Source organism: Lepidochelys kempii, chromosome 1 (assembly GCF_965140285.1).
Source record: "Lepidochelys kempii isolate rLepKem1 chromosome 1, rLepKem1.hap1, whole genome shotgun sequence".
NCBI lineage: Eukaryota > Metazoa > Chordata > Testudines > Cheloniidae > Lepidochelys > Lepidochelys kempii.
The window spans coordinates 345,721,020-345,745,758 of record NC_136380.1 but is presented as its reverse complement, the minus strand read 5'-3'; the positions used below and the strand labels follow the sequence as shown (position 1 = coordinate 345,745,758).

The 24,739-nt window shown below is 43.3% G+C and overlaps 1 protein-coding gene across 2 annotated transcripts in view; it reads left to right on the top strand.

Annotated features, from left to right (window-relative positions):
- Positions 1 to 1,350: 1,350 nt before the first annotated feature.
- CHCHD3 (coiled-coil-helix-coiled-coil-helix domain containing 3) overlaps positions 1,351 to 24,739 on the top strand; it is a 248,724-nt gene continuing 225,335 nt past the window's right edge. For both annotated transcript variants that reach the window (XM_073328860.2, XM_073328859.2), the window contains exons 1-2: positions 1,351 to 1,542; positions 5,544 to 5,655. In XM_073328860.2, the coding sequence (XP_073184961.2) occupies positions 1,459 to 1,542; positions 5,544 to 5,655 (196 nt within the window). In that variant the 5' untranslated portion in view covers positions 1,351 to 1,458. The remainder of the gene's footprint in view (positions 1,543 to 5,543; positions 5,656 to 24,739) is intronic.

Here is a 24,739-nt window from a genome sequence, read left to right as displayed (position 1 = left end):
AGCAACAAATAGAAAAAAGTAAAGAGGTGAGAGCACCATCTCCTCCCTTCTTCTGTTTCTGGGCCCACTCTAGGAGAGACAGCAGCTCGGTTACCAAGCTCCCATCTCTCCTTCAGCAGCAGGGAGCTGGGTCTGTGAGGTCCCCCTGAGGTCTGGCCAGGTTACCAAGCTGTGTCCAAAATTCAGGTTAAAATTGGTAAAAACTGAGTAATAGCTTTGTAAAACCTGGGAAATTTTCAGTAAAAAACAAAAACGAAGGGCCTTATATATAGACTATTTGAGAAATAGTGTGGGGTGATGTAATTAAACATGGTATCAAAGTGGATGCACACAGGGAAATAGAGTTAGGAGGAGAGGACAGTTTCAGGACACCCTGTGCTAGGGTTGCCAACTTTCTAATCGCAGACACCCAAACGTCCTTGCCCTGCCCCTGCACCCCCTTTCTCTGAGACCCTGCCCCTGCTCACTCCATCCCCCCTCCCTCCATCGCTTGCCCTCCCCCACCCTCGCTCATTTTCACCGGGCTGGGGCAGGGGGTTGGGGTGTGGGAGGGGGGTGAGGGCTCAGGTTGGGGGTGTGGGCTCCAGGGTGGGGCCAGAAATGAGGGGCTCAGGGTGCGGGAGGGGGCTTGGGCTGCAGACTTTGGGAAGGAGTTTGGGTGCAGGAGGGGGTTGCGAGTTGGGACAGGGGGTTGGGGTGCAGGAGGGGATGAGGGGTGCAAGCTCTGGGCAGCGTTTCCCTCAGACGGCTGCCGGGAAGCAGCCGGCATGCCCCTCCGGTTCTGTGCACTGCCTCTGCTTGCGGGCACCGCCTCCGCAACTCCCATTGGCTGCAGTTCCCGGCCAATGGGAGCTGCGGAGCCGGTGCTCGGGCCGGGGGGGCAGCACACAGAGCCCCCGTAGCCGCCTCTGAGCCGGAGGGACATGCCTGCCCCGCTGCGTCCGTGCTGCCAACCGGACTTTTAACAGCCCAGCAACCGGGCCCGTTTCGACAGAGTGTTCCCATCGAAAACCAGGCACCTGGCAACCCGACCTCTGTGCCCCTCCATCGACTCACGAGAACTACATTTCCCAGACGCCAAGAAACGGATAGCTCCCAGCATGCAACGGGAGACTGGTTCGCTCAATGGAGACGCTGGCGGACTACTCTACCCAGCCTGCACTGCGTCCCTCTCGCCCTTTTCGCCGGGCACTCGTGGCGCTGTGCATTCCGGGACTTGTAGGGCCCGCCCGCTGGAAGTTTTCCGTAGAAAAAGTTTCCGGACCCTTTGCCTTTCCCGGGCGATTTCCATGGTTACCGCGTAGTAGCCAATGGGAAGGGGGCTTCTATCGGTGGGAGGCGGGGCTTGTCCGGCGGCCGGCCAATGGCGGGCGGTGTTGTGGCGGGGTGAGCTGGCGGAGGGGAGCGCGAGTCTCCTTGGTGCTGTCCCCGGCTGTGGCCTAGCAGCCTGGAGCCGCGATGGGCGGCGGCGGGAGCAGCGCCCGGCGCGTCACCTTCGAGGCGGATGAGAACGAGAATATCACGGTGGTGAAGGGCGTGCGGGTGAGAGCGGGGCCGGGGACCCGGGGGACGCTCCCCCAGCCACTGCAGGGGCCCCGACCATCGGCCCCCACCCCCGGCAGCTGCCTCCTCCCTCCACCGTTCCCCTTCGGCCTCAGGCCGGGGACCCGCTCAGCTTCCTTCCACCCCCACGGCCCCTGAGACCTCCTCCTGTCCCGCTCTTCCTGCGCCTGTCTCTCTGCTCTCCCCCGCCGCCCATCTCCCCAGGACCCCCGTCCTCTCTGCGGCCCCACTCCCCGTCTTCTCCTCCCCTCCTGCAGCCGCTTCTCGCCTGGCCCTGTCGCATTCCTGCCGCCCCCCCCCCCCCCGTTTCTGAGCCCCTGGCCCAGCCACCGAGACCCCTCCTCTCCTCCCGACCCTCCACCTTGGAGTTCGCGGGAGGCCCCTCATCGTGGAGGCCGGGTGCGTTGTCGGACGCTTAGGAAGAGCGCGGCAGCGAAGCGTTCCCGTGCATAGGCCGCTGGGATCTCGTCGTCGTCAGGATTCGTTAGGAAAACTCACAGGAGGACGCGAAGAGGAGGGAGGCTGAGCTGGAAGAGCCTGCGCCCACTCCTTGACTTCCTCTTGTTTTCCTCTCATCCTTTCCACATGTCCTACCTCTTTCTCTCGCTCTCTTTTCATTCTGTCACTGGTCAACACACACGCACAGGTTTTTCTGTGACACTGTTAGGGTTTGAAGTGCCTTGTTCCCTGCATCAGATTAAAGTTTAACCAGACAAGGCACTGTAGGGTTCTTGTTGTGTGGTTGCCCTTTTCTGACATTCACATGGGAGAATGCTCCAGAACAGACAGGGATACCTGGTGGTGTACATGGGCATTGCCCCTCCCCTGGTTATCTGGTAGTCTCAGACGCTGCAGTTCAATGTACAGAAAAGCCTTGTATTTCTTCTTCACCCAAAACTCATGGTATTTTAAATACCGCAGTGTGGTTTAAAGTTGTTACTGTCACTGTGACTGCACTGATGTAGGGGAATGGATAGAACATTTGGCAGAGTAAACTTGGTTTTAAAGTATTGGGAATTAACCAGTGTGGGTTCAGATGTGGTAATAGGGAAGACAAGGACAAATGCAGTTCATATTGTATTTATATCTGTCTGTCAATCAAGCAGTTTTAGAATCTTCTTGTTACTTGCTATGTCTGTTATGCCCCAATATTGCAAATGCTTAGCATTACTCTAGTGAATATGTTACGCGTATAAGAGTCACACAGGATCTTTTTCAGGGAAAAGGGCAATATGCCGCATTTATTGCGAATACAGCAGTTAGCACAGGGGTGGGAAAATTTTTGGCCCGAGGGCCACATCGGGTTTTGAAAATTGTGTGGAGGGCTGGTTAGGGGAGGCTGTGCCAGGCTGTGCCCTTGCCCCGTATTCCCCTCCCTACTTGCTTCTCGTCCCCTGATGGCCCTCCCCCCCCGAGACTCCTGCCCCATCCAACCCCCTCCTGTTCCCTGATGGCCCCCCCCCCCCCCAGGACCCCTGCCCCATCCACCCCTGCTCCCTGTCCCCTGACTGCCCCCGGAACCCCTGCCCCTGATTTCCCCCCACTGCCCCATCCAACTCCTCCTCCTTCCTGACTAGCCCCCTGGGACCTCTGCCCCTATTCAAACCCCCCCCCCCCCTTCACCGCCCTCTGGATGCCCCGACCCCCTCCACACTCCTGACCACCACCCGAACTTCCCTGCCCTCTATCTAACCCCCCCTACTCCCTGCCCCTTTACCGCACAGCACAGAGCACCGGTGGCTGGCAGCGCTACAGCGGCACCGCCCAGAGCGTTGCCAGTGTAGTATAGTAAATTGCTCTCTGTAACGGTTACCAGCAGCACATTCCTACGCGGAGCAGTTTAATACACTACACCGGCAGTATGGCATGCTGAGGCTGTGGCGGGAGGGGCTAGGGGTGAGCCTCCCAGGGAAGGAGGGTCCCGCAATCCGTAGTTTGCCCACCTCTAAGTTAGCCAGTTGATGATTATAGTTACCAGTCCAGAGTCTGGACCAGTCTAGTTGCCAGCCAGATCGGTCGCACAGGGGAGCCGGGCTCTGTCGGTCGCAATCCGATGCTCCTGGAGTTGTGGCAAGATGAACCCAAAGTGCCATGGCCAGCTACCCAGTTCTTATAGTCTTTTTTTTCTCTATTGAAGTCTATGGATCTTGCTGTGTCAGTTTGTGACCAGTTACTCCTAATTGGTGTTGTCTTTTGATGTTAACATTCCAGAACACCTCTGAGAGGGTCATCCTGTCCTGGTTTCAATTTCATCAATTGTCTTGTCTTTAGAGGTGCCAGCCTCCACCTCAGGGTCGTCAATTTGCCCTTCCTTCATTATGGATGCACGTTGATGGTTCTCTGGTATAGTTAAGTTTCTTCACTCCTCCTCTCTTGACCATCTGACTTTAACAATGGCCTTCACACCTTATCTTTTCCTGATGCATGTACTCCTCATTCACAGAAACAGTCTTTTACAGAGACCTTCAAAGGTGTACAGCGGTTTTTATGTTGAGCAAGAAAGGCATTGTAAATAAAACCTTACTAAATCTTGTAATCAAAACAGTTCACATTTTGGCCCGGACCTTCAACATTCCTCTAATCTCCTTAAAATAGACGCAATACAAGATCCTGTTTCTTACTTACTAAACCTTAAAACAAATAAATGTATATTTAACTAGAGTGCCTAATTTATAATACATATAGGAAACCATAGTGGACATTATAACTTATCCTAAAACAAAAGGGTGACCATAATCAGTCATAAGGATTGTTATGGTCTGTCCCTGCCTTAACATTGGTACAGAAAGTGGCAGTCTGGCAGATGCATTTTTACCAGTGCCCCAGAGGGTCATTCCTTTCTGCTATTCAAAAAGGGTAGCTGGCAGGATGATCAAATCATACATTAATTCTTATAGTACAAATATAAAATCCTGCTCCTACAAATATCCCCAGCTTCAGTGGTAATACTCACATGAATAAAATTTAAGCATATGATAGAAGGTCAGAACCATACCTGGGTTGAGGTTGACTAAGCCTTGCAAATAAGGAGGATGGAATAATTTTAAACCTTCAAGTGTAAATTGAATCTCCCTGCTAAGTCTTTGATCAAATAAAGAATTTATACCAATAAAATATTTTTAGACAAGGTTTTATTAGTTATGTAATTGGTTTTGTATTTTGATAAAGTTAAAACTAGATTTTAATTAGCCGGAACCTGTTTTTTCACAGGAGAATCTGACCAAGAAGTAAATAATAAAGTTTTACTACTTTTTCCTAAAAAGGTGCATTGGGGAAACAAGATACAGCTGTAAATTGGAACATTATAAATATTTCATATTACCACCCATTTTACTAATATTACTGTCAAGTATTTCCCTGGGCTCAACTCATTACAGGCTTATTACAGACTATGCTTGAATCTGTGCATTCATTTCTTGTTCTCACGTCAATTCATATTCATTGAAACTATTAACAAATGTGGGAATTCTGTGCTTATGCTGATGTTAGAGTGGATTTAGCTGAAGATTACACTTGCTGTTGTTATTATTAGTATTGTGGTAGTGTCTAGAGACCCCAGTCAGGTCAAGGCTCCTTTGGGCTATGTGTTATGTAAACACAAAATATGATCCTTGATTAGGATCCAAATAATTAAGAAAATTAAACAATATGTCAACAGTACAGAACTTGTTACATTTCCTATGCTGCTTCCATTTTTTATTTTATTTCCCCAGACCAATTTACTCCCCACCCTGCTGCTTTCTGTTCATATTCTATAGCAAGCCCAAAATGCCCTCATTCCCCCTGCCCATCTTCAAAAATACCTCCAGGCTTTGTCTGGAGAGGAAGAAAGAAAGGAGTAGGGGTGGAAGACCTATTGCTTTGCAAAGCTAATTCAAAATCTTTGATAAAATTTTAGATGTTTCGTTTTTATTCCGTGGTTTTGTTTGGGGTTTTTTTGGCAACCTGTTTTATCTTGCTGGGGTTTATGTTTTTTCCAGCTGTCTGAGAGTGTCATTGATCGTATGAAGGAGTCTTCTTCGTCCACTGCAAGGCCGCAGTTTCAGCGGCGATCAGCATCTGGTGATCATGGCTTGCTTGGAGGTACCGCAGGTATGGCCATACTTTCTGAGAATTTGGGGAGAAGTAGAGTATGATGAAGTTTTCAAATTACTGTGATAAACTTGTTACCGTTTTGTAGAGATGACTCTGTAGGTTAATGTGCCTGCTGATCACTTTGTAAAAATGAGAGTTTTTAGAATATTGTAATTTTTAAGTTATCCTATTTGATACTCTTTCTCTGCCTGACATCGACAATAACCCCCTCTCTCCAAGCTGAGTGATAATGATGGACTTAGTTTTGCTTATTGTTTTAAAATGCTTTATTAAACACACACGAAACAGATAAGGAAAACAATCTAGTCAGAACACTTAAATACTCTCAAATTTGTCTTATTTTTTCTTTTCTGTGATTGGAGTGTTATGTATTTTCTTGCTATTGATGAATGTATCTTCTCTAAAAATTCATTAAAAGGAAGCCAGGTATCTAATTGTATGGAATTTCCTAAAAGGAAAAACATCCCTGGTTAAATTTTTTCTAAATTATATTGAATATCTATTTAGGGAAAGAAAAGAAAATGTTAGTTTAGGAAGTAGCTCTCAGGTTCTGATGATGATTTTTTTTCCTACTTGTTTTGGGCTTTTTTGTTATCAAAATCAAGTATTCGCATTGTTTTATTAGAGATATACAGAATATGCTTTAAGATGGATACTTTATCTGTTTTCTTTGTCTTGATGAAAATAAGGATAATTGTAGCTCGTACTAAAGATTACCTGGATTATTATTTATTTGTATTTTGCTAGTGCCCAGAAGCCCCAGATCAAGGCACCGTTGTGCCAAACCCTATACAAATACATACTGAAAATGGCCTTTGTGCCAAAGACCTTGCAATCTGAATTAAGACGATGCAACAAATATGTGGAGGGGAGAGGACAAGAATAACAGTGATAGGAGCATATGATTATGTGACAATGAGCAGGTTTCAAGTAAAACTATTTTTTTAAAATATACCAGAAATATTAATATCAGTATTCCCTAATAGCCATTTGCTTAGTTGCTCTCAGTTGCCAGTTTATCACAGACACTGTGGTAGAAATGGGTCTTGAGGCAAAGTTTCAATGAGGTGAATGTATCATCTTTCATCTACTGTTTTTGAGAGTGTTACAAATATTAAGCATCACAACACACCTGGTAAGGAGCTATCCCCAGTTTACAGAATGGGAAACTTTGACATGGAGAGGCAAGGTGACATGCCTCGTATCGCACACAATCAGCAGTAGAGAAAGGAGTGGAAACCAGATCTCCTCACTCCAGGGTGTAGTCCAGTTGACTTTTCCATAGACTTCAGTGGGATTTGGAGTAGGGCTCTGGTGCCGTGCCTCAGCCCCACTACTGTCCAGTTTAGTTAAACGAATGTAGTTCTTGTGACGTTGTGTGCTATGTTACTGTTATAAAAAGGGCCACTCCAGAGGCTGCACTTTGTATCTTTTGACTGAAATCATACCCTTACCTTTGAGATAATCTCATTGTGATATATCCCACCACAGTGCTAAAATGCCCTGTAAAACAGTAATAATGTTCATTGCTGTTGCTCACTATTATCACTGTGGGCAGTTCTAGAAAATAAAATGAAACAAGTGTTGAGAATGGGATTCTCATGTTTAGGCAACTGTGAAAAAGGGAAATTTGGAATGGGTAATCTGTGCACAGGACTGGCAGCCAGGGATTCCAGAGTTCTAATCTTAGTGTGCATAAACTGTACGCTTTATTTGTCTCCTCTCTGTATGGTAGGCTGGGGGAATCAATACAGTTCTTTTTATTGAACTCCAAAGGCTTCAAATTCAGTTTGACCCTTTGCTAGCTTAGGGAAACTCGTACTATCTTTCTTATATATACTTTCAACTTTAAAAACAGCCACCATACATTTAGATGAAGTGACTATTTCTGCTAGAATGTACAGCAGGGGTTATAGCTTACTTTTGTTGTTAAAAAATGACTTGTATTTAAGAGGATTAAATAATGCTAGAGAGGTATGAGAGATGTGGTAATGTATACTTTTCCTTGAGTGTTTTCAGGAAAGAACTACAGACTTGAGTTCTTTTGATGCATTAATGCTGGTGGACCTGTTTATACTATAGCCAGACCTAATTTGTCCTCATCCGTGTTTGTCTGATAAGATGATAAGATAAAGCAGTGACTTGCAAGATTTTTCTTACATCCCTTGTTTGAAAGTCAATCTCTGTGTTAAGAACCTCACATCATATGGACTGCACCCTTTATCTTGGGATGTCTTGTTTTAATTCTTTTCACAATGGTCAAAAACTTTAAGTAGGAAAAATTGAGTAGAGTTTTCTGAAGCTGCAGGCTGAGGAGTAACAGGTTACATCACTTGCAAGAATGTCTTGCTTGCCAATGATTGTTGACCTCCATTGGGAATTTTTTTTTTCCGTACAACTATAATGAAATCTGAAGTTCGAATACTATATCTTAAACCATAATAGGTTGCTTGAGTCATTTTCAGTCTTCTGAGCAACATTAAATGTACTGAAAATATGTAACAAGTGTGAAATCTTTTTAAAGTATATCTATAATTCCTAGGGCAATATTGATGAAAAGTAATTTGATATCCCTATTTAAGTGCTTTTTCTGTGTGTGTATTATATCTGAAACTCAGTCATAATAGACAAAGAGAATGATTTAATTCATTTTAGCTTTACTGGATTACTGTAAAGTTAATATTCTATTTTGAAAAAACAACCCCAAAGCAACAATCCAGATTACAAGGAGGGGAAAAAAAGCTCTAATGCCTGGCCAACGTTTCTTCCCTTGTGGGAACAGATTCTTCCTGAGCTTTGAAGGCTTTTTTTTCTCTTCTGTTTTTGTTCCTAATAATATTGGTTATTCATTATTTGTATTAAAGTAGCACCTACAAAAATCAGTTAAGCATCAAGGCCCCTCTGTACAAACGAGTAATAAAACAGCCTCTATCCCCCCCCAGCTAACAAACTACCGTATATTCTCGATCATAAGCCGGTTCGTTTATAATTCGACCCCCGCCCTCCCAAGATGGATAAGTAAAAATGGTAAAAACTGTATGACCCTTCAGTAAGCTGACCCTATATTTCAGGGGTTGGCAAATGTTGACTCCTGGCCCATCAGGGTAAGCCGCTGGCGGGTCGGGGCATTTTGCTTACCTGGAGCGTTCGCAGGCACGGAGCCCCTCAGCTTCCTGTGGCCGCGGTTTGTCATTCCTAGCCAATGGGAGCTGTGGGGGACTGGCGCCACTTCCCTCAGCTCCCATTGGCTGGGAACGGCAAACTGCGGCCACAGGGAACTGAGGGGCTCCATGCCTGCAGATGCTCCCGGTAAACAAAACGACAATATATTAGATATTCAATTCAATGATTTCACAGAGTTTAAAATAATCAAATTTTGGTGTAGACCCATTTATAAGCCTACCCCCGCTCTTTGATGCGTCATTTTTTTACCAAAAATATTTGGCTTATGACCGAGTATATACGGTAAGTCAGACTTAGAATGTTCAACAAAAGTAGAAAAACATGACCAGGTCCTTTCATTTGGAAATGGTACCCTAAATTATGTGTGTTGCTATGTGAGCGGGTGTACAGCTCTTTTGTTGTCCCTGTAGGAGCCCTCAAACACCTGAAACACCCCACCCCAGAGGTGTCTCTATAAATAAGCCCTGTCAAGATAGACAATGGTCTAGGGTTTCAAGGGTTAATTTACATTCAGAATTTGGAGGCAACTCATGGAGACACTCCTCATTGAGAGCTAACTAGATGCAACTGAAACTATGGAATAGTTTTTGAGTGCAGAAGTGACCATTATAATCATCTAGTCTGATATTCTGCATAACGCTAGCCAAAGAATCTTACTCTGGAATTTGTGCATCAAACCTATAACTTCTGTTTAAACTACAACACGTCTTTAGGAAGACATCTAGTCTTCATTTAAACACTTCAGCACCTTCAGAGGAAAGGTCCTATTACTGAGGATAGAAAGACTACTGGGTGGTGCTCATCAGCAATTGGATCGGGGAGCTTCAGGGAAAATATAGGAGCTATTCTGTGTGGCTTGTACTTTGTTTAGTTTTGAGTTTACGATTTGTAAAACAGCATGGAAGAATGCAACTAGAATTTGCCAAGTTAGTGCCCATTTGAGTTAATCAAGAGCTCCTCTGCAAGTAAAGTCTCTCACCCTTTGCTAGTCTTGCACTCTGAAAATAATTGTTCCTTTTCATTTACCGTGTGATGACCATTTTAAAGTAACAGAAAAGTTTGGTCTGTACATGAAAATAGAGTCTAACATGGCTACGCTTGGACGGTGTCACTTTTATAAAAAGGATCCAGGCAAGGCCGCTCTTAATCTTGGAAAAGGTACACTTTTAATAAAAATTTTTGGTTGTTTGGTGACAGCAAACTTAATTTACACTCTCTTGAAAAGATTTGCTAAAGTGCATTGAATGGCTGGCTGATCAGATAGAGATTAGAAGTCATTACAGTCATCACATGCTAAAGATCACAAGGCAGTTTAGTTGAGTAGGGATTTGTCCTAGCATCCTTAACTAAAATAGTCACACCCCTGCTGTCTTGCAGCATGTTTATGGCAGTTGGTGCCATGTTCTTTCTCAGATTTGGCTCTGTTTTCAGTGGTGTGTAGTTTGAACCTTTCACCCAAAGCATTTCAGTATCAGCGTAAAATTTTATAATTAGATGATGAAATGTCTTCTAACCCAGTAGCCTGCTAAAGTTGTCAAATTCTTCATTTTGTCACTATAATTTTTAACCTGGCACTCATGTCCCTAGATGCCAAAAGTATATGGAGGACAGTGGTATGCACAGGACATGAGAGAGACCTCTTAATTGAGTGGACTGTCACAAACCACCTTGGTGGGGTGTATATTTCAGTGCAAAACAGAATAAAAATTAGAAGCAAAAAGTCAAATTGTTTTTTGTTTTTGTTTTGTTTATGGTAATCAGAGATTGAATTTATTAAGTTTTTTCACCCAATCCCCTGAAAGTGTAATATAATGCCCTATTCTCCACAATAGAGGATATAGACCTATTAATTTGTGTTATTAAAACTGTTTTAGTGTGTATTTTAGTATAACCTGATAAATCTACTTGCAGATCAGTAAATAATTATTGGCTGTTCTTAAACTTTCTGCCATCTTGTTGATGCATTCTTTGGGGCAGATGGAAATGCACTGTTTAGTTTGGCTATTAGTAGGTGAACTATTGGGTTGCCTACACAGTTAGTGAACAGCAAGGCAGGATGTGAATCTACAGCGCACTAGCTCACCACACAGTAACTCGTTGTGTGGACACTCCTACTGTTCACCAGAAGTTCAGTTGTGTGCTTTGACATGTTCTCAGCTATGGAATCTTTAGTGGATTTACAGTTAAATCCAAAGTTCTGTAGCTGGGAGGACAGATTGTTAAGGGACATAGCGAAAAACAATTCATGGTGGCGTTCGTGGAGTAGCTGCAGACGGTGGAGCACTGCTTTTGAGCCTAAAAAACAAGCACTGATTGGTGAGATAGCATTGTAATGTTGGGTTGGGATGATGAATGTTGTCTTTTGCATCTGAAAATTCTATATCTGGATCTGTGTGCCAAGCTCACTCCAGCCTTTCCAGCTCAAGGACACTAGAATGAGAACTACATTGACAGTTAAGAAGCAAGTGGCAAATGCACTCTGGTAGCTTGCAGCATGGGATTGCTACTGGTCAGTGGGAAATAATTTTGGGGTTGGAAAATCTATAGTGGGAGCTGTTGTCATGCACCTTCCTTTCCTTTTCCTGTTGGGATGCCTGGTGTCTCTCCATTTTTTTCCTGTCTTCTCTATTCCTCTGCATGCCATCTGCCATGTTGGCCCACTAAGTCCTGAGTTTCTGGTCTGATGCAACACTGCTTGCAGGATCTCGCTAAACATATCCTTCTTAGCCATCTCCTTTGTCCTCCTTCTCAAGGTCAGGCATTCTGCTGGTATGGAAGGGGCCCTCCTCAAGGCTGCAACGGCAGTAGCTACAGATAAAACAGACATATGTATTGTTGGATTTACAGCTGTAATGGGCAGTGAAAGATGAATTTAAAAACTCCCTCCCCTTATTCCAATTTTTTTAAAGATATGTTTATTGACACTTCAGCTTTGGAGTACCTCTGCACAGCACTTCTCTTAAGTCCCGGCCATGATGGATATGGGCCAGAAGGGCATGGGGGAGGGAAGGAGGAGGGCATTAAGATTTTAGGTTGCATGAAATAACAACACTTCGGGCCCTATTTCCATGGGTTCAAGTATAGGGCAATGGCACTGAATACTGGTACTGTTTTCCACAGGTGGTGGTGATTTTAGCTGATATCTCACTGAGGGTAACAAAGGCACAGCTGCCACTGGCATCCCAAAACTGCCTGGACCCATGTGCCACTAGCCTGTTTACTGTAATGGTTCCAGCCAAACTCAGTGGAGAGTGGCATGGGAAGGTGTCCTACCATGGAGGAAAAATAAGGCATACATCCTTTGGAAGAGTATTGCAGAGTATCTACATAAAATTTTTATTGAGATCTCTCAGGATTCCAGGGCCCTTACTATGATACAAGGGACATTACTGTGTACATAAACAAACTGCTCCACATGCGTTCCTTCCCTACCTTACAGGAGAATGCTTGTTGTACTGCTATATCTTCTTTTATGAGTAAAACAGTGAAAAGTTGATGCCTGTGTCTTAACTTAGGGATGGGCTGCGTGCTATCTTTACAGTTAAACTTTGTAAGGGAAAATACATGCACACACTTACCGAGGTTCCTTTCCCTTCATGAGCTTGGCTGTGCTTGGCTGGTGGGACTGGCAAGAGTTTGGCAGAGTTTCAAGCTGGTCCTGGCTCGCAGCATAGCTGGATCTCTTCCCCACCCAGGGTAGAAAAAATTGTTTTGAAATTCACAGCGATTCTGCTGTTCGGAGAGCTGGGTTTCTTGTTAACTTGCGTAGTCTTGAAATTATCAAGATCAGAGCAGGTAGGCATAGTGGAAGAGTGCAACGTGAACATTCTCAAGCAGTGAGTTGGAAAGTTTGTGTCTAATTATCATTTTACCGGTTTTATGGCTCACATCTTGGAAGACCAGTGGATATTTTTGAGACTCAAGACAAAACTAAAAGGAGGAAAAAGTAGATAGGAGAAACTTGGTTTGTTCCTGTTTACCACAGCAGTGTGTTTAACATTTATTTGATTAAAGTAGGTCTAGTAGTTCTGCTTTTAGTGGTCAGTTCTCTGTCTTTCTCTCTGGTAACTTTTTGTGCACAGGCAGTGTTTTCTCCTTTAATAGGCATTCATTTAGAAGTACCATTTTTGTTTCTATATGTACTGTAAAACAGGCCATTCCAAATGTACAGCATATTATGTGCTTCCCTGGTCTCAGGTGGATTTGCCAAAATTAAATTTCATGCTAACCTACCCCAAGCTCTAAGCGCTCTATTAGGTTTTACTGAATGCAGATATTTGCTGTAAGTCTGTTTTTCCTCAGTAATTTAGCAATGCAGATATAGCAAAAATGTTTTTACAGCAATTATGAAGATACTATATGCAACATGTTATCTGGTTGCTTAGAAACTGTGTACAGGTTAGGAAGAGCAGATCTGTTTTTTGTTACACAGTATGATGGGCTATACAAACACAGCACTGGTAAAGAAGGGGTTAAGCAGCTGCCTTGGGCCCAGGCAGCCCCACTCTGCCACACCTGCAAAGCAAGCATGGCTTGGAGGAGGATCTCAAAGGGAGACCAGCCCAGCTTAGGATGGCAGAAGACAGTGGAGGTGAACTGACTTGCACTCTGAACTCCTGAGAACGAGTTCTTGAGATGTGTTGGACTCCAAGGGAAGGAAGATGTGAGTCTCAGAAGGTCTGAGACTTTATCTTTGATTCCAGCTGCTTTGCCCATTGGGAAACAGGGATCTGGTAGGAAGTGATCCGTGGAGGCAGCAGTAGAGCATTTGGTGATGCAGGACTTAGCTGCTTACCGCGGTCCCTGGATCAGAATCCAGTGGAGAGGGTGGGCTTGGATTCCCTTACCAACATCTAGGGAGTGCCAAAAACAGAAGCAGACCCCTGATACAGAGAGAAAAACCCTAAGGACAGAAGAGTCAAGATCCCAAGACCTCAGACTAGAGGGGCAGAACCAAAGCCCCCTTGCATAACCCAGAGGACTCCCCAACTGCTGGACGCTATGTACCTTGAAAACAGCATACAGAAAACATGATCTGGGCAGAGTGCTGAGTTACAGAAAGGACAGACCACTTCAGGTCCAGAGTTGCTGCCAACAGGGAAGTGCCAGGAAAAAGATAACCTGCTATGCCCTTGCTGACTATTGGGTAGCACCTGCAGTTAGTGATCCTCTTCACAAACAATATGGATTTTGTGCTCAAAAAACACTCTCCCCCTGGCAATAACTAACTAATGGGAAACCAAAAATAAAAAGCTGCTGGCACCTGGCTTATGTTTCGGCTGTTTAGGCTCTCAGAGCTGTGGTGTTTTAGGTGTTCTCAACTAAAAGTGTGGAATGATATTTTTAAGCTAGAGAAGAAGAGGTATTTCCAGTCATGCATGATTTAGATCATAGAACATTCTGCCAGACAAAACAGTAGTGTGTAGCGATGGGTTTAAGAATGGAATGATATGTGTTATGGGCATGGCTTATTGTACTGTTGTGATGAGGTGCACTCATCTCTCTTGAACGCTTCCTGTTGGCCGGGTGCAATCCTGCACTTTCCTCTTCCTGGCGCCTCCTGTCGGCTTTTGCCCTTGTTAGGTGGGTCTTCAGTGGCTAAGCCCTCTGGCTAAGTCTCTCGATTAATATGCATGAACAAACCCCTTCTCGGGTAACAAAATCCAAAAAGTGGTTGGCCCTCTCTGGGGTATTCAGCCCCATCTCTGGGCCTGTTTAAATTCTAGCCCCTTTCTTGGGCTTTTAGTACCGAGTCTTATCACCTTCTTGGGCCTTAGGCCATTTCCTCAGCAGCCAGCGGGGGAACCCAAGACCGCCCACTGCTCTGGATCCCACCCCAGGGACCCTATAAACAGCAGCCATGTGCTGCTTCCCTTTAATAGTTGCTGCTGTGTTCCTTGGGCTGCTTCTCACTCAGTCCCATCACCTTCTTGGGCTCTCTGTTTGAGCAGGGTCTCTCTCAGGTCACCTTGCTTGGAGAGTTTCTCAGCCTCTGTCTTGATTCCTCAGGATCTTCTCTCAGGCCTCTTTGCTTGGAGAGCTTGTAACAGTCTCTGCCCCCTTTTAGTTAGGGTTCTCTTTCCTAGGCCTTTCTGCCTGGAGAGCTTCACAGTCTGGTCCCTTCTTGACCAGGGTCTCTCTCAAGCCTCTTTACCTGTGCACTTTCACAGCTTTCTGATCCCAGCCATCCACTGACCTGTTCAGGCCCTCCAGCTCCTTTTAACTGAGCCTGCTACACTCTCATTGGCTACTTCTGTGCAGTCTTTCTAGGCAGGCCTGGAGGACCCACTTTCAATGCTCCTTTCCTAGGGCAGGGTGTGGTAGGACTGCGAGGCCTCTCAAAGGGACTGGTACACCCCGTCACAGGTGCCTATTATTAAGGTTGTCCACCACTTCCCACTACAATTCTCCATGCTGGGTATGTGTGTTAAGTGGTGTGTTCTTTATACAAAATGGTTCAGCTGTTTCAGAGCATGAGGCTAGGGGAAAATATGTTTTGTCCATGTAAAAAAAAATTTTGGTGGGACTTTTATTTAAAAAATCTTGAGCACCCTTGTTCTTTAGAGCAGGGACTCGAAATGTGGCGGTGGGGGCAGGGAAGCTGACTTTTATGTTGAGGATGTGCCTTTTGCTGTCCTCGTGAATATCTGTCCAAATTTGACCAAGTTGTAACCCTTGTAACCCTTTGAAATATCCCTTAGTAGAGATCTGCTAACCTTCACAGTTAGAATCTTTAGGAAATGTATCTATACTGGGCATGCTCAACCCTGGGGGTGAGCACGTGTTTCCGTGCAGTCTCAACTCTGAGTGACTGGGGACCATGCTGGATCTGAGTACCAGAACTGATAGCAGGTAGCCTGCCTCTGTGTTCTTAGTGATCCTTTTACTATGGCAGGGCAGCATAGGGGAGTAAGCTGCCTGATTTGAATGCAGAGGGGAGACGAACTGGGCTGGGAGATAGATGGGAGCAAGGAGCCCGGGGGTGAGAACTGAGACTGGAAGCTGGTGGGGAGAGATGGACTGGAACATGGTGCGTGTAGGGGTGCTTGGGAGCCTGAGACAGGATTTGGAGCAGACTGGGACTGTCTGGGAATGCAACTGGGAACCAATGTGGTGTGGGGAGATCTGATGAGGAGCCTGGCTGTGAGGGGGAAACTTGGAACTGGTTGGGCAGTGAGACCTGGACAAGGAGCTGGGGAGGGCATAGGGGAGACAGAGATTGGATGGGGAGCCTTTTTTAACAGTTTGAGGTGGTAAGGTGGCAGGCAGCCATTGCACGGGGCTCAACAAATGTGATTTTATGGTGTAATGCTAGTATTACAGGCGAGGTTTCTCCTTTTTGGTAATTAGTCTTAGGAGCGTAAAGGAATATGCCATTTAGAATACAAGTCCTGAGAGTTATCTGGTGGGTGGGGGTGTGTGTGTGTGAGATCACGTGCTTTCTCTCTCTTAAAAAAAAACAAAACAAAAAAACACAATAGCTGCCTTTTTAAAGTGGGTTTCTTTAGCTTTGAGTTAAGCAGCATCAAAAATTTTGACAAGCAGCTTAGCATGTCAAAACTACTGAATCCTTTGTTTAATTAGAGATTGTACTATATGGTATCAAGAACATGCTTATCTGAGTTACATGTAATTGACATGGCCTGTCACCGAAATTAAAATGAACTGGAGTGTGCCAGGAGAGTTTAGTACGTGTAACTCAGTTCACTTTTGATTTTAAACCAAGTCTTTATTCTTCAGTCAGGTGAAGAGGGAAAACCTTTTGAATTTTGCAGGTTCTCATTTTTTTCACAATATTAAAGAAAAAGTACATTTTATATGGCAGATTCTTAAGGACATACAGAGCCCCATTCATCCTGCTAAAGTAATGATGCCTCCTGGCTGTAACAGGAGGTGCTTGTTTTCTATCGGTGATGACTTATGTGCAGCTTAAAAGATCTTTAATGTAATATTAAAGAACATTTTAGAGCTATGGATCTGCTGTTTGTCATATCAGCATGAAAAGAAAGGGTTTGTTTTATTATCTTCCACCTGCAGGTGCAGGCTGGAGCCAAGTGTTCCTAAAGCTCTTCATCAACTGTCAGATCAGACAGGTTAAGTGTACTGTATAGTCTTCTTCCACAAAAGCGCTCTCAGAGCTGTTTATTAGTTAAACAGGAGGCAACCACTTACTGCTTATTGTCCCCTTGGAGCTAGGAAAAAATATATCTACTAATACTGTAAATTGATCTTATTTCCTGAAAGTGGCTTGCATGTATTTAAGATCTTTGACTTTTTGTTCAGAAATGTCACTAAAACTTGGAAACACCTTCAGAAGTTAAAAATTGCATACCTCTCCGAATAACTTAATCTATTGTTACAGCACTTTTAAGTGTTACTTGTAATGGAAAGATTAGAGGGGGGAAATAATTCTTCTTTTTTTCCAGTTTAGCCTTATGGAATTGACAGTATTTTGTGTAAAGTCACTTCTACTGCTTCTCCTTTTCAGTCACTGAATCACTTTCCACTGTTTGGTAGAAATGTAATTCAGCAATAGGGGAAGAGGGAGAGACTGTGTGTGTGGGATTCCAAAAAGTTGGAAAATTATAATAAACCTGCAAATATTGGCAAGGGAGTGAGCCCAAGGGATAGGGATGTCTCAACTTTGAAGACATTTTAAAAAATTCTACATTGCATTTGACAGTGTCCCTTTAAAAAGCCAAGTTAAAAATGACTATTGGAGAGGAGGAGGATGTTCTGTGTCCTTGCTGGAGTTTTGAGTCTCCTCTTCTTTGCAACCTCCTGCTTCAGTTAAGTGTTTTGTTGTTGCCAACTAACACTCTGGTTGAAGAGCTTCCTTTCAGTGCTGTGTCAGACTTCTGGAGTGGTCCCTGAATGTGGAGCCAGTGACACAAGGTCCTTCTGATCTGTATTCTCCTAATTTAGGAGTGGAGTATGCTCTTTTCACTACATTCCAGGGCAGTGGTTTGGAGAACAACAGATTGGAATTGAACTCATATTTAGTATGACAGTGTAGATCACTACATTGTTATTTCTGCCTGTTCTTTGTCCTTGGGATTATCATTTGACCATTTGTCCCTTCTAGTTTTATAATCTATGAAATTTTCTGGACCTTGTATTGTAGCCCTGAGTCCCCCTGCTAGGATTGAGAAATACTGCCTTTGTGAGGCTCTTTCATGCAGGGTCAATGTGCTACTTTCTGGCAGTACTAGATCTAGCTTGTTACTAAAACGAAACTAGCTCTGCTCTCTGCAGCAGTAAGATTACCTGCTGCATCCCTTTATAGTGGCATGTTTTTCTTATTTTGTAATGTTATAAGCATGCAGGTCGCTTAGCAGCAGTAGAGTTCTTGTGAATACTATGTCCCTTTAAAGGGCATCATAGTCATTTTAAAGTTTATTTTTAAAATCTTATTACCTGTTACTATAGATATATGTAAAATTCTTACAGATTTAATAATGTATTTAACATCTAATTTATTTTTCACCATTAAAATAATTTTTATTTAATTTGGCTGAATGCTGAAAATACAGGTAAAGTTAATGTTGTTTGTAGTTAGGTTCAGTTTCTGATTAGCAGGCACAAACACAATGCTATGATTTGTGTTTCAAACACTTTAGGTGGTACTTAAATACAAAAGTGTTTTCACTGAAATTAAGACATTTGTATTCATATTGTTTTTGTGATTTCCTTCCACTTCTCTCCCTTTCCTCTAAAAAACCTATTATTTGTGCCTAACCTACAGGCACATGTGTCCATGGCGTCTAGAATACTTAAGTGATAAGCACATTCGAAATATCTAATGCCGACATTTCAACCAGACTTCGTCTTCTGTTACTGGTATTACATAAAGTAAACATTTGGTCACTTTTTTTGTGTAAACTTTTTTTTTAGATTATCTTCTGTATAATAAGTGTAGGTTGTTTCAGTATATGTTGCTGCTGCTATACTTAAGACACAGAATAGAAAGACAAGGTTTTGAGGTAATATCTTTTATTGGACCAAATTCTGTTGAAAGAGACAAGCTTTTGAGCCACACGAACCTACACAGACCTGAAGAAAGACCTCTGTGTACTTCAAAAGTGTGTCTCTTTCATCAACAGAAGTTGTCCCAATAACAAATATTTTATCTCACCCACCTTGTCTGTGTAATATCCTGGGACCAACATGGCTACAACCCCTTTGTAAGATACAAAATACAGTCCCTGCTGTTTAAATAGAACATCAAAAAAGAATCCATGTTTGTATGCCAAGAATATTCATCCCTGAACTGGACTGTAAAGCTTGGACACACAAGTGACCTATTAGTTACATATATATTTTAATGGTTCACATCTCTCTATTTCTATTTGGGTTTCAATTATTTCTGTTAATTGAATGGAGTTACAAATGAAGGGAAGATGGCGTGTTGCAATTTGCATCCAAGCTGAGTCAACTACATGTGAGAGTATGCTTCATATTGTTGTAAAGAAAACAATTCTGTACAAATCTTTCCCTATAAAGCTGAATAATAAAATAGGGATTAGACTTGAGAGAACCAGAATATCTGTTAGAAAGATCTCTGCCATTTGTCATCACAAGTCTTTATTAAAAGTTATGTATAAAGTGACTGTTTTGATGGCTGCTGCTGAGTTTCAATTCCCACGTATAGGTATTCAAAATTTTATATTGTTTGATATAGAGACTGCTGCACTTGATCAGTTTTTCCATTGAAGCAGACCCCTGATACTCACACACCTTTTTATACAAAATGAAATAGAATAGACACAATAACCATTTATTGTTGGCGACATGTTAGTCCATGAAAACCTGGAGGTAAGGTTGTCAGACTACTTTAAATGGAGAAAGCAGAATTTTTCATATCTTTATTACTATTGTATATAATTCCAATCATCAAGCAAAGATCTTTTTGTATAAATTATGCTTACAGCTTTGAAAGATGTAGTGATGAAAGTAATACACTAATCTGTTTGCGAAACACTTCCAACAGCCTTTACTGATGAGGAATAAAAACTAGCTCTTTATGTACTGTTTACTGCTTAAAAAAAGCATTTTTTTAATAGTGTGATTTCCGAGAATAGAGAGATTCTTTCAGCATTTGGAGCTGTGAATAAATATCATGCTGGAAAAAATTGTAAGCAGTAGTAGAAAAGGCTAAATGTCACCATGTTGTTAAAGATTGATATTTGCTATATGATGCAGCAAGTGTTATCTCTATCTTTCCATTCTGTTTATTTGCCTTGCCCTCACCCTGATAGAACATTCAAATTGATGCCATTTGGGATCTTTCAATGTCTGCTCTTGGTAGAATGCACGGTAAGTGACTTTAAGATCCCTTGTGTTTATCAATATAAAATTTTCAATGGAAGAGAGAAATCAGATTTGTTTTGAAAATTTAAATTGAGATTCCTATTGTTTTTCTATTAAGTGGGTGATTATAATTGTTTTAATAGAATCATAGAATATCAGAGTTGTAAGGGACCTCAGTAGGTCATCCAGTCCAACCCCCTGCTCATAGCAGGACCAATCCCCAAATAAATCATCCCAGCCAGGGCTTTGTCATGCCTGACCTCAAAAACCTCAAAGGAAAGAGATTCCACCACCTCCCGAGGTAACCCATTCCAGTGGTGAAAAAGTTTTTCCTAATATCCAACCTAAACCTCCCCCACTGCAACTGGAGACCATTACTCCTTGTTCTGTCATCTGCTACCACTGAGAACAGTCTAGATCCATCCTCTTTGGAACCCCCTTTCAGGTAGTTGAAAGCAGCTATCAAATCCCCCCTCATTCTTCTCTTCTGCAGACTAAACAATCCCAGCTCCCTCAGCCTCTCCTCATAACTCATGTGTTCCAGTCCCCTAATCATTTTTGTTGCCCTCCGTTGGACGCTTTCCAATTTATCCACATCCTTCTTGTAGTGTGGGGCCCAAAACTGGACACAGTACTCCAGATGAGGCCTCACCAATGTCGAATAGAGGGGAACGATCACATCCCTCGATCTGCTGGCAGTGCCCCAACTTATACATCCCAAAATGCCATTGGCCTTCTTGACAACAAGGGCACACTGTTGACTCATCTCCAGCTTCTCATCCACTGTAACCCCTAGGTCCTTTTTTGCAGAACTACTGCCTAGCCATTTGGTCCCTAGTCTGTAGTGGTGCATGGGATTCTTCCGTCCTAAGTGCAGGATTCTGCACTTGTCCTTGTTGAACCTCATCAGATTTCTTTTGGCCCAATCCTCCAATTTGTCTAGGTCCCTCTATATCCTATCTCTACCCTCCAGCGTATCTACCGCTCCTACCAGTTTAGTGTCATCTGCAAATTTGCTGAGGGTTCAGTCCACGCCATCCTCTAGATCATTAATAAAGATATTGAACAAAACTGGCCCCAGGACCGACTTTTGGGGCGCTCCGCTTGATTCCGGCTGCCAACTAGATATGGAGACATTGATTACTACCTGTTGAGCCCGACGATCTAGCCAGCTTTCTATCCACTTTATAGTCCATTCATCGAGCCCATACTACTTTAACTTGCTGGCGAGAATACTGTGGGAGACCGTGTCGAAAGCTTTGCTAAAGTCAAGGAACAACATGTCCACTGCTTTCCCCTCATCCACAGAACCAGTTGTCTTGTCATAGAAGGCAATTGGGTTAGTCGGGCATGACTTGCCTTTGGTGAATCCATGTTGACTGTTCCTGATCACTTTCCTCTCCTCTAAGTGCTTCAGAATTGATTCCTTGAGGACCTGCTCCATGATTTTTCCAGGGACTGAGGTGAGGCTGAGTGGCTGGTCTGTAGTTCCCCGAATCCTCCTCCTTCCCTTGTTTAAAGATGGGCACTACATTAGCCTTTTTCCAGTCGTCTGGGACCTCCCCTGATCGCCATGAGTTTTCAAAGATAATGGCCCATGGCTCTGCAATCACATCCGCCAACTCCTTTAGGACTCTCGGATGCAGTGCATCCGGCCCCATGGACTTGTGCTCTTCCAGCTTTTCTAAATAGTCCTGAACCACTTCTTTCTCCACACCTCCTCCCCATGCTGTGCTGCCCAGTGCAGTAGTCTGGGAGCTGACCTTGTTCGTGAAGACCGAGGCAAAAAAAGCATTGAGTACATTTAGCTTTTTCCACATCCTCTGTCACTAGGTTGCCTCCCTCATTCAGTAAGGGGCCCCCACTTTCCTTGACTTTCTTCTTGTTGCTAACATACCTGAAGAAACCCTTCTTGTTACTCTTCACATCTCTTGCTAGCTGCAACTCCAAGTGTGATTTGGCCTTCCTGATTTCACTCCTGCATGCCTGAGCAATATTTTTATACTCTTCCCTGGTCATTTGTCCAATCTTCCACTTCTTCTTTGTGTTTAAGATCAGCAAGGATTTCACTGTGAAGCCAAGCTGGTCGCCTGCCATATTTACTATTTTTTTCTATGCATCGGGGTGATTTGTCCCTGTAACCTCAATAAGGTTCTTTAAAAGACAGCCATTATATATGAATATTGATTATATATGAACGTTTCCATCAAACCTGGGTGCATATACAGTGCAAATAATAATAAAAAACAAACAAAAACCAGTAGGCTTAAAATGTTACAAGATAACTTACAAATGTTAAATTTAGCCCTACAACAGCCCTGAGAGATAATTGAGTATTACTGTCATTTGACGGATGAGGGAACTGAGGCATAGTATTGAAGAGACTTGCCTAAGGTCACAGAAAAAATATGTAACCGATGCAGGAATAAAACCTACATCTCCTGATTCCCCATCATATTCCTTAACCACAAGACCATCCTTTCTTTTTATGCAGTCTTGTGGTCTTATTCAATCTAAAATGTTAGAGACAGATACCCTCAATAGAACAAAGCCATATCTCTTGTCAGTTATTCAGAATGCTTCTTCATTTCTACCAATGTCCCCTCACTTTACCTGAATTATGCTTAAGTCAGTTGCTTTTCATTCAGTTATGAATTTGTCCGATTCTAGGACAGTAGGGTTATGGGAAATATCCATTTCTAAAAGATTTGATTTCACCTTCATATAATCAAATTTTATCAAATTCTGGTCACTTTTATAATAAAATGCTAAAAATCATTCCGAATGAGTCTTAAGTTTTCATTTTCTTTCCTGTATGTTCTACAAAGCTGTGCTTCATTTACTTTGCTTTATTTGCAACTGTGATCACTTCTGGTTTAAAAGACTTAAATTCTTTCAGAATAAATAGAGAAAAATCCAGATTCTTGTTCCCCTTTTCACATGTACTCAGAACTAACCGAAGTGGTTTAGAAGCACAGAAACAGCTACTTAGACTGTGTCTGTGTTGAGAATTTTAGGGAATTTTTCCAACTTTGGTCTGGCAGAAGTGCAGACCGATTGGTCTTAATAATGGTAGGAACACTAGTCCAAATTTGCTGCAGGCATCTTTACCATGGGGTCATCTAATTCTGCTGAGAGCTGGGTGAGCCAGCAAAGTGACAAATGTGCCTGTGATTGGCTTTTGGTATTACTTCCAGTGTCGCTAATGCAGGTGGACTGGTGTGAGATCAACACTGAGAGAGTTCTTTAAAATCTTCAGTGTAGACATGACCTTTGTCGCAGTGGCCAGGGTAAAATGGCTTTTCAGAAAAGCCTCAAACTTAACCAGTGAAATGTATTCCTTGTGATCAAAGACAGAAAGAATGAAACCTAAACCTGAAAACCCTATGGTTTTACCATGACTGAAAAAAAGAAAACACTTAGGCCTGGTTTACACTAGAAAATTACGTTGGCTTAACTATATCACTTAGGAGAAATCCACACCCTTGAGCAACGTAGTTAAATTGACCTAAGTCCCTGCGTGGACAACGCTAGGTCGACAGAAGAATTCTTCCGTTGACCTAGCTATTGCCTCTCTGGGAGGTGGATTAACTGTGTTGATGGGAGGGGTTTTCTGGTCAGCGTAGGTAGTATGTATGTACGCTGAAGTGCTACAGCAGTGCAGCTGTGCTGCTGTAACGTTTCAAGGATGGAAAAGCCCTCAGTCTGATGGGAAGCAGCCTGTGAAAGGGTTGATGATGATAATGATAAGGTGAAATCTAGTATGTAAACTACATTTTTGCAGATGGAACTTGAAAGCTATAAAGGAAATTATCACACCAAAATTAAGTTCAGCTAATAGACTGTCAGAGTAATTCTGCAATGCTCTAAACAGTGGGAGATATGTTGTTACAGAGAGTTAAGTTATCAATAGTGGTGTACTTAATTTGAAGTTTTCTTGTTCTGGTGAGTTTGCATGTTTCTAAAAAATCTACGGAAGCACATAAAATACCCTTTTATGAACATAAAATATATATAAACATAACATATCAGAGCGGCGTACTTTCAGCATTATTTTATAGTGCAGAATGCTGGTGTTGCCGGCACCCAGTGCCGAGAGGCTGAACAACAGCTTGAGTTGGTTCGTTACCCGGTGTGCTACACCCAATAATCACAACGGTGTGGAGAAGCAGAAAAGTTTATTTGCAGCTGCAAAAAGGTACAGGGAGAATAAAATCTCAAATCCTGCACAACAGAGCAGGAAGTTACACAGGCTTTTATACATCCTTTTTCCCAGCATACTTATCCAATAGCAAGCTAACCCAAGTATCCATATAGTCAGCCAATCCAGTTCCCAGCTAGTTCCCTGATTCTCTGTATCATTTGTTAAACTATACATAAAGCTGCTTTATTCAGCATTGTTCTTCCATATCTCCCCTGTTTTGGCCTTGCTTAGTTTCAGGCAGTCTGACTCTGCAACATACTGTTGCAGATTCTCAGCATAACTGCTGTGTGTGCCTCCAGGCGGGGGGGCCAAGGACACTTGGGCCTAGTACGCAGAGCTGCTGCGAGTGCCTCCAGGTAGGAGGGGGGGCCAAGGACACCGGGG